The 10,552-nt window shown below is 47.0% G+C and overlaps 1 protein-coding gene across 2 annotated transcripts in view; it reads left to right on the top strand.

Moving 5' to 3' along the window:
* Window positions 1-2,167: 2,167 nt before the first annotated feature.
* HABP4 (hyaluronan binding protein 4) overlaps window positions 2,168-10,552 on the top strand; it is a 29,285-nt gene continuing 20,900 nt past the window's right edge. For both annotated transcript variants that reach the window (XM_050945905.1, XM_050945904.1), the window contains exon 1: window positions 2,168-2,650. In XM_050945905.1, coding sequence (XP_050801862.1) covers window positions 2,347-2,650 — 304 coding nt within the window. In that variant the 5' untranslated portion in view covers window positions 2,168-2,346. The remainder of the gene's footprint in view (window positions 2,651-10,552) is intronic.

Below are 10,552 nucleotides of genomic sequence, written 5' to 3'. Positions count from 1 at the left end.
CCTTCCAAGGGGAGTAGTTGGGGCAAAAGACATATCTGGCTTTAAGACTAAGCTTGATAAGTTTATGGAAGGGATGGTATGATGGGATAGCTTAATTTTGGCAATTGATCTTTGATTATCAGCAGATAAGTATGCCCAGTGGTCTGTGCTGGGATGTTGGATGGGATGGGATCTGAGTTACTGCAGAGAATTCTTTCCTGAGTGCTGACTTGTGAGTCTTGCCCACATGCTCAGGGTTTAGCTGATCGCCATATTTGGGGTCAGAAAGGAATTTTCCTCCGGGGCAGACTGGCAGAGGCCCTGGAGGTTTTTTGCCTTCCTCTGCAGCATAGGGCGTGGGTCACTTGCTGGTGGATTCTCTGCAGCTTGAGGTCTTCAAACCACAATTTGAAGACTTCAGTAACTCGGACATAGGTTAGGGGTTTGTTATAGAAGTGGATGGGTAGGGTTCTGTGGCCTGCTTTGTGCAGGAAGTCAGACTAGATGATCATATTGGTCCCTTCTGACCCTAAAGTCTATGAGTCTAGGTTGCCAATCTGGCATTACCTAGCCCAAGTCAAGCCGTGTGTGTTCCTCGCAAGAAAGGTGGGAAAAACAGTATTTTGGTCAATCTCCCAGGATATTTATCAGGAATCCCTATTTCTTCCTTTTAACCTCTATTTTCAGCCTTTCAGTTTTATACTCAATTTAATTTGACTGTGTAAAGATATACAGAAGACTTCAACCAGAAGCCTTTAGACTTTCTAGAAACAACTTTTAGGGATTCTGTTTTTCTCTGCTTCCCCCAGCCATCCTCTAACCAAAATGACTGATTTCTTGAGTAATAATAGCATTATTTTCCCATTCATTGGGTCTGCACATTTGTCAGCTTGCTGGGATTGTGTAAAGAAAAACTAATCAAGTAATGCATTGCAAATACCTGTGCTTTACACTTTGCTGCATTTGCTGGCACCGTAATCTTCAATAGGCATAAGTGAAAAGGAATAGCAAATGTTTCACAGACAAATTCAACCCTAGCCTGATTGGACAGTACTCCATCGACTTCAATTAATGTATACTATTTCATTAATGTGAAAGGGTGCCTTGGAGTCTGCTGTTTTGACCTTTGCAAAGGTGACACCTCCCCTTTACCTATGGCATCTTACAGGAATAATTTTTTTTAATTAAAGCTAATATTAAAATTATCTAATACAAATGTTAAGGAAAGAGTTTCTATACAACTGGGTATAATGTACTACAAGATGAGCAGCATCAACCTTGTACTGGTTTAGCACCAGACTAATTATTATTACTGAGGGTACGTTTGCACTACAAGAAGGGGCAGGTTTACACCTTACGCGCCCTTAGGTACAGCATCTTCAGCATCCCCTCTGCCTACAGCTGACCTTTGTGTTGTTTTCCATAATAATTCAAACTTTTATCCCATTTTTAACTTCTAGATGTCCCTAGGCACGTGCCTAATTGGAAATCTGGCCCTCACTACAACAACAGTATCAGTGGCCCAGCTGTGATGCATACCCTTATTTCAGAGATGGATGGAAGGGATTTTCTGTGCTGTAGTAGAACCACCCTGTCCAGAGGCAGTAGCGGGTGGATGCAAGAATTCTTCATTGCGCCTAGCTTCATTTACGTTGGGGGTAGGCTGCCGACCTGACTATGGTGCCTTAGGAGAAAAATTTTTCATAGTCCTGAGAGTGGCAGCTAGATTGACCTAGGTTTTAGGTGTACTGTACACCATAACTTAGTAGTGGGGCCACGGAGAGCCCCGCCCTGCTAGGCACCCCCCCACCTCACACTCAGGCTGTGCTCGGACCAGCCCCTACCGCTTCCGGGCCACAACTGCTCATGAATAATTAACAACGTCATAAATAATTAATACGATGATTTACCACGGGGGTAAAAGCAGGCGGGGAGCAGCTGAGGCAAAATTACCTGCAGCGACGACACAGTCGCCGATCTTCGTTGGCGTGTGATTGACTGGTGGCATCCCACGGCTTTGATTGGCTTTCACGGCACGCAGCAAGTTGGACCAAATGTGTTGATTGGTTGCTGGAGCTTGCAGTGGCTGGTATTGGTTGTTTGAGCTCGGAGGGGGCGCGGCTGAATGCCTTGATTGGTTGTGCGCGTGGGCCGCGAGGGGTGCCCGAGCTTTGGCTGGTCATTGGCGCTCCCTCGGGGTGTAGGGAGGGGTCGAGCGGCGATGGCGAGCTTGTCTGGGCCCTGTTGAGCCGGGCTCGGCTCTGTGCCCGTCCCCTGTTCCTTCCCTGCCGAGCGGGTTGGTTTCGTCCTGCGCACTGGTAGCGCCCGCAGCTGCCGCCGCCCGGAGGTGGCGGGGCGGCCACGGCGATGATGAAGGGGGCGCTAGGGAGCCCGGTGGGCGCCGCCATGCAGGAGAGCTTCGGCTGCGCCGTCGCCAACCGCTTCCACCAGCTGCTGGACGATGAGTCCGACCCCTTCGACGTCCTCCGCGAGGCCGAGCGCCGCCAGCAGCAGCGCAGGAAGCGCGATGAGGCCGCGGCAGCCGCTGGCGGCAGGAAACCCGCCCCCGGCCAGAGACCCGGCCCCGCCGCCGGCAAGAGGGAGTCCCAGAAAGAACGCAAGGTCCTGCAGCCCGAGAGCCCCGCGGCGCCCGGAGCCCCGCCGCAGCCCGGTACGGGGAGCGGCCCGGCCCGCGCACCCTGCGGCCGGCGGGAGGCAGTTGAACTCTTCCTTGTGGGGGGCCGAGGAGCACTGGGGGCCGGCTGGCGGTGGGCGGAGCGGTGGGTTCCTGCTGCTCAGGGCTGGGGCCGGCCGCGGCTACCGCCTAGCCCTGTGCTGGCCGGTGTCTAGCTAGGCGCGGGAGGCTCTCCGAGAGCAGCTGTGAGCCTGGGCTGCGGCGCTGGCCAGGAGAGGGTGGGAACCGCTTGGCCTTCCGAGAACGGTTCAGGGATTGCAAGTAGGCAGGAAGCCTGCGTGCGGGACGGGACGCGGACAAGTGACTGGGCCCAGGTCACCTAGTGAGTCTGGCGAGCTGCCAACAACACACCGCCTGACGTCCAGCCCTGCCTGACCCGAACCATAGGACTGGCCCCCCTCTCGCTCGCTGTCTCTTATCTTCCCCAGGCTTTTCTCCTCCAATCATCTCTTGATGTTTGAGAGCTGAAGAACGTGGGGATCAGCTGGTTGTGACTTTAAAGAGACTACATTTAAGTTCAAATACATGACCAAGTGATTATCTTGGTTCAGTATAAAAACGAGGTTAGAAGTGAAGTTATACCGTTGTTCAGCAGTAGGTGAACCAGCTAGGGCTAAAATCTGTGTACAATTGAGTTTATACTTTTAATGTTTTTATTTTCATGTTCTGAACACCCAAATTGTTCAGACAGCAGATAATCAGATGCACAGACTAAACTGTGGTGATGCGACTTAAACTCTTTACATTTTATAAGTAAGTCCACTCTTTGTTGAAGGCGAGAGTGCTTCTGGTAGAAATGTAGTGAAACTACTCTAATAGCACTGGAACTAAAATACATAGAGGTAATACTGTTTCAAGTGCATAAGCCAAAATAATTTAGGAGAGTGGTGACATTGCGATTGAGCATTTATTAAGGTTGTCTTTACTTTTTAGCATTTTGGAGGCGAGCCTGGGCGATGTTGAAACACAGCTCAGTGATTTAAAGATCTAATTTAATAAAGAGAAACTACTGATGTCTGTAAAGTGATTTAGAAGAAGAGGACTAGTGTTACTAAATAAAGTTGACCACAAGCATTTGTGGACCCTATAATCAGATTGCAGTTATATAACATCAGTTGAACATAAACATTTTAATGGAGCCAGGATGTCACTTCTGTTTTTAAGTCCAGTGTTGCAGAACTCCTGCCAGAACAGTGTGCATCTGAAAGTTCACTTTTTTTTTATAGGTAGGTTCTTGTATCGTTTTCAGTACTGTAGTACCTGAGCAACTTACAGCTTATGTGTAGAATAACTTTAGATACAGGCTTGCCAAGGCTGTGATTTGTTTCCAGTACAAAATGAGCTGTGCAAATGTAAATATTGTATATCTGGTTCTAGATATTGCAATGGATTCTTTATATTTTGGAGCATTATAGTAGTAGTTGATTTACTAACCCCTCAGTGTAAACTGAACACCATGGGGTGGTTCTGTGTGGTGCTTGTCTTCTCAGTCCTTCAGCATGTGTTTTGACCAGTTTAGTGTTTTGCAGTCTCCCTGCACCTGAGGTGCTAGAGAGCTGACTCAGACTTTTGAAGAGCACAGCAGCACCTGCTTTCTGAGCTCAGATCTGTTTGTTTCATGCCTGCATTGGTGCTGTAGCATAATTCCAATCAAGGATAAACAACAGATCCCTCCTTTCAGTTGTTTTCTTTTCAAGTATGACATCAAATGAGGAAGGAGAGCCATTCTGCAATTTCAAACCTTGTCTGTGGCAGAGCAGTGCTGAAGACCCCTGACCATTTTTGTTGCATTGTCTACCTTGAAATAGACCAAAATGCTCTGGGGGCCAATGTCACTCTGAGCATTGAAGAAGCATCAGTAGAACCTCAGGGAGATTACAGTAAGAATAGCACCAGGCTGGCTTTGACTACTTTGAAGTGTAATTTCTTAAAGTTAAAACTTTGAGTTGGTCAAGAGTGCTAAGTGCTAAGATTTGGTACTAGAGCTGCTTACACAGTGCAGGCCCAACTCTTCTCTGTTAAATCTGGCAGGGCAGCTTTTCTATGAAAGTAGCTGGTAATGTCATTTTCAGAGCTGAAGGCTCTGCCAGGCATTTGTGGTCATTGGTACTGCTCTTCAGGTCACAGGATGAGACAGACAGTCTTTTCTAAAGAGAGAGGAATTCCTGAGGAGTGGCTCGCAGCACCCTACTGCTTGATATCTGCATTGTAGCCTCTATACCAAAGGTGGGCAAACTACGGGCCACGTCCAGCCCGCAGGACCGTCCTGCCCAGCCACTGAGCTCCCACCTGGAAGGCTACTCCGGCCCCTCTCCTGCTGTCCCCCCTCCTCTGCAGCCACGCCACCGTGCAGGCAGTGCTCTGGGAGGCAGAGTTGTGTGCTCCTGCAGAGCAGCGTGTCTGGCTCCAGCCGGGTGGCATGGTTGCCAGACATGCTGCTCTGAGTGGCATGGTAAGGGGGTTGGATAAGGGGTAGAGGTGTGGGGGGGCAGTCGGAGGATGGGGAACGGGGGTTGTGGGGGTTGGGATAAGTGTGGGAGTCCAGGGGGTCCTGTCAGGGTGCGAGGGTGTGGATAGGGAACTGAGGGGTTGGATAGGTGTGGGATCCTGGGGGGACTGTCAGGGAGTGGGGGTGTGGATAGGCATCGGGGGGCAGTCAGGGGTCTGGGAGCAGGGGGTTTGGATGGGGATGAGGTCCCAGGGGGTGGTTAGGGGTGGGGGTCCTGGGAGGGGGTGGTTAGGGGACAAGGAGCAGGGGGGGTTGGATGGGTTGGGGATTCTGAGGGGGGCAGTCGGGGTGGGAAGTGGAAGGAGGTGGATGTGGGGTGGAGGCCAGGCTGTTTGGGGAGGGACACCCTTCCCTACCTGGCCCTCCATACAGTTTTGCCACACCAGTGTGGCCCTCAGGCCAAAAAGTTTGCCCATCCCAGCTCTAGACTCTCTCTCCTTCCGTCGTTCATGTACGAGTAGCAAAAGGGGATACCTCTTTGAGACTAATCCTGTGCAAGGCTGCCATGAAGCTAATAGTTAGAGCCCTACCAAAATCAGGGTCAATTTCACAGTCAAAGAGTTTTAAAATCAATCAGTTTAACATTTTCAGATGTTTATATCTGAAATTTCATGATGATGTAACTGTGGGGTCACAGAGCTGTTGTAGGGGGGTTGCAGAATAGCCACCATCACTTCTGCACTGCCTTCGGAGCTGGACGTTGAAGTCAGCAGCGATGGAGCATCCTGCAGCTGGAAGAGGCTCGTGGAGGTGGGTCTGATTTCCCCCATGCAGCTGGGGGCTGCTAGCATGCAGGGGCTCCAGCTGCTAACCCTGGCTAGGCTGAGAGAGAGATGGGATTTCCTCTTTCCACTGAGCTTCCTGCAGCTGAAGAAGGTTCTTAGATGTGGGTCTGATCTTCCCCAAAGCTGCTGGGAAAACCACAGCTGTGGGCTTCTAGTTGCTAGTCTGGGTCAGGCTGGGGAGGGACAGGGCTTCCTCTTCCCCTGCAGCGTGTGTGTGATTAGTTGTTCCAAATACTTCCTGCTAATCAAAATGACAAAAGATCTCTGACCCACCCTAGATTTCAAGTAAATCAGTATGTTGTCAAAGAGAAGTTGAAGACTGACACCCTGAGAGGCAGCTGTTGATGCACTCTGGACTTAATTTCAGTGCTCAGGAAGTATTTCTGTGAGCATATATACAGCCATAATCTGATTTGCAGTTGAGGAACATTGCTACCAATTTTGTGACTTGTCTTCTGGGAGAGTGTTGGCTTCATATGTTTTCACAAAAGCCACAACTACCATCAAGCATATCTGCATAGGCAGGAACGGCATATGATGTCTGTCTTGAACAATTGACTGATTACGGACACTACTCTGAAGAGTTTTGGATGATTGATCTATATCAACATTGGGGTGTTCCTAATATTAGGGTTCATGATAAACTACCAAAAATCTAAACTTGCCCCTAATAGGCAATTAGAATTCTTTGGAGCCTTGCCTGGGTATGGTTTGACTGAAAGCCTACTGCCCGACCCAGTACAGGAGCCAGGCTGAATTTGGCAAAATTGTAGAGTTTTCTAATGATCCCCACATGTGTTGAAGAGTACAGCTTTATTTTAAAGATAAGTGAGGTGTTTTCTTGAATTGGCTTGTAATAGACTTCCAGGGACTTGTTACTAGACTCTTTGCAAATTAAAAGTTTAAGTACTTGAACAGCCAAGACTGATTCTGGTATTAGGGTTAAAGTACTACTGTGCAATTTTCATTACAGTAACTTGATCTAAATTATTTTGTTATGTAGTTTACTTTGACTAGAAAAAAATTGCTAGTTAAGAGCTGTTCCTTGCAACATGTAAAATCTGAATATAAACATTCAGCACTTTTCAGCAAGATTTGAATTTCACTCATCTAGCCATCCTGTGACTTCAGATCTTCAGCTAGTAAAACGGTCTCTCTGTCAGGCTGTGCTCAAAAGTTCTATGTAATATTCTTCAATATAACTCTTTTTGTGATTTGAATGGAGGTTTTATTGTATTTGCATACTACTGTAAATCAGCTGCCTTTTTTTTCTTTGTCTTGACTGGTTCTCAACCTTTATTCCTAAGTGAATTCCCACTTAATCATGGAGCTCACCTGGAAGTGAGTGGTTCATAAAGCAAATGGAAGTCATAAGTCCAGTTGTCTATTAGATGTTAGCCTTGCACAGCTTAATACTAAATCTTTTTTAATCCAGAATACTCTCTCTAGGTTTTGTTGTTAATCAGATGACACAATAACAAGAGCAGTACCATTGTTAATTGATCTAACCTTTTTTTTTAAATCTCTGTTCTTCAGACTACCAAGCTTCTGGTGCTTCCTTATTCTTTCAGGCCATGTCTACATCTAAAATTTTGCAGCGCTGGTTGTTACAGCTGTATTAGTACAGCTGTATAGGGCCAGCGCTGCAGAGTGGCCACACTTACAGCAACCAGCGCTGCAAGTGGTGTTAGATGTGGCCACACTGCAGCGCTGTTGGGTGGCTTCAAGGGGGGTTTGGGGAACGCGAGAGCAAACCGGGAAAGGAGACCAGCTTCGCCGCGGTTTGCTCTCGCGTTCCCGAACAAGCAGGTCTCCTTCCCTGCGGTTTGCAGGGTGGTTCGGGGAACGCGAGAGCAAACCGCAGCGAAGCTGGTCTCCTTTCCCGGTTTGCTCTCGCGTTCCCGAACAAGCAGGTCTCCTTCCCTGCGGTTTGCAGGGTGGTTCGGGGAACGCGAGAGCAAACCGCGGCAAAGCTGGTCTCCTTTCCCGGTTTGCTCTCGCGTTCCCCGAACCACCCTGCAAACCGCAGGGAAGGAGACCTGCTTGCTCGGGGTTCGGGGAACGCGAGAGCAAACCGAGGAAGGAGACCAGCTTCGCCGCGGTTTGCTCTCGCGTTCCCGGAACCACCCTGCAAACCGCAGGGAAGACCTGCTTGCTCGGGGTTCGGGGAACGAGAGAGCAAACCGAGGAAGGAGACCAGCTTCGCTGCGGTTTGCTCTCGCGTTCCCGGAACCACCCTGCAAACCGCAGGGAAGACCTGCTTGCTCGGGGTTCGGGGAACGCGAGAGCAAACCGAGGAAGGAGACCAGCTTCGCTGCGGTTTGCTCTCGCGTTCCTGGAACCACCCAGCAAACCTCAGGGAAGGAGACCTGCTTGCTCGGGGTTCGGGGAACGCGAGAGCAAGACGGGGAAGGAGACCAGCTTGATTACCAGAGGCTTCCTCAGGTATGCTGGGATACCTGCTTATTCCACGGAGGTCAAGAAAAGCGCTGGTAAGTGTCTATACTTGATTACCAGCGCTGGATCCTCTACACCCGAGACAAAACGGGAGTACGGCCAGCGCTGCAAACAGGGAGTTGCAGCGCTGGTGGTGCCCTGCAGATGTGTACACCTCCTAAGTTGCAGCGCTGTAACTCCCTCACCAGCGCTGCAACTTTCTGATGTAGACAAGCCCTTAGAATAGTGGTGGATGTTTACTGTTTGAAAATGCCTTGTTCTTTGGTTTTTGTGTGTGGTGATAGGGCAAGGGGAGGGGTATGAAATGTAGGTATTATAGCTTTTGTAATGGTCCCTTGATGTTAGTTCAGCTCACCCATTCTTAAAACAGTGATCAAATTGCATTTGCCAGCAATTTATTGAAAGGGCCCAGTGAAATGCACAGTTTGCATTCTCTACCAGTCCAGGCAAATAAAAGTTGCTGATTCTGCAGTAATAAAAAGCTCTGTTCAGTTTGTCTCTAAGCCTATTATGAACATTTCAGGTGATTTGATTCCTATCTTTAGCATGTACACTTTGAAGATGGTGTAGTTTAGACATCATCCCTGATTGCTAAAAGATTAATTAATATCCACCATTTTAGTGGGTAATAAGACACTGAATGTTTTGAAGAATCGAAGATCATGATGGTAGCTGTGAAAACCACGATTTTTTTTATGACTAACTTCAGTATAATTATTCCAGATATATAGGCATGAGGTTGTACAGGGGGAAACTGCTGTAGGTGATTCTGTTATAGAATGCTGGCATATTGAAAGCACAAGATCACAAGGTGGAAGTCTATCTCCATTTAGTTCACTGTGTTTATTGTATGAAATAGATATAAAAAATAGTTCTTTTTTAATGCAATTTCCTATCCTTTTTAAGGGAAAAATGAAAAGCAAATTCTGTTGGTTACAACAGTACTTCTTCCTGAATCATTAATGAATTAATGTCCTGTATGGTGCCATATCTTATGTCAGTGACCTTTGAATTATAGAGCACCATCCCCCCATCTCAATTCTAGTCAATCAAGACAGTAACCTTGCTTTGATGTTTAAATTCATTGTATTTTTAGCTTTCCCAAAATTTTCCGTTTTGGGTGCCATAGATTTTTTATATTTAAAATAAATGGCACTCAAGACTTGGGGATAAGGGGAGCGAGATATGATAACTGGATGTTTTAGCAACTGAGTAGGGAATCTTTGGATGGGAAGGGGTTGGAACACCTATTAAGTGTGGATGTTGGTTTTGTGTTTTGATAACCACAAGGCATTTGAGGCTTTAGCTAGTGGGTTTTTAATTCCTTTTTTTTTTTCCACTGTAATGTCATGACAGCAACTAGCTGCCCTGCTACTCACTCTCAATATCTGTTACTACATGCAACAGCAGTGAAGTATGTTAGCTTGACATTTCTTAAAAAATGGTCAGCAAAGTGACAGTCTTATCATTAGGCTTCAATGTCAACAGCCCAGTGGGAAGAATGGGGCAGCCGACCCCGTTCACAGCTAGTTGTTTTGATCTGCCTGCATGCTCATGCAAATATCACAATATCAGTTAGCATTTTGAAAGCTAACCTTCATAACACAAAGCTCGAGACTTTTCTTAGTTGTGCTAAGTTTTTACTGTTTAAGAATCCGTTTTCATTTTTGTGGCAAATTGAGATATATGAATGGGGCAATTTATATGATCATAATCACATATATAGGGCCCTGTGTTAAGTTTGATGATGGAATTGCTCTGTTAGATGGGACGTAATAGTGTGGCTCTGATCACTTGTCTTATGTAATGTTAACAACCAATTTGGACTAGATTAGGGATGTTAACCTCAGTTTCTGGCCACATTCCAACATTACTAAATATATTCTGCATATCTACATTTTTCCCTTTGGTTTCAAATCAATAGCATTCTTCACTTACTGTTTTATATAATGTGTATAATCTGTTGGCTGCGCTTCAGTAATGGGCAGAATGATTTGTGTACAGTTTTTAAATTGCTTTAGTTTCCAATTCTGTAGGACAGATATTACATAAAATGTTTGCTCTAAGGCTAACCTGTTTGGAGTTTTCAATTTAAGTTGGGATAGTAATTTTTAGTGTAGTAACCTG

Source organism: Gopherus flavomarginatus, chromosome 3 (genome assembly GCF_025201925.1).
Source record: "Gopherus flavomarginatus isolate rGopFla2 chromosome 3, rGopFla2.mat.asm, whole genome shotgun sequence".
NCBI lineage: Eukaryota > Metazoa > Chordata > Testudines > Testudinidae > Gopherus > Gopherus flavomarginatus.
The sequence above is the reverse complement of the archived record's forward strand: the minus strand, read 5'-3'. Positions and strand labels throughout refer to the sequence as shown.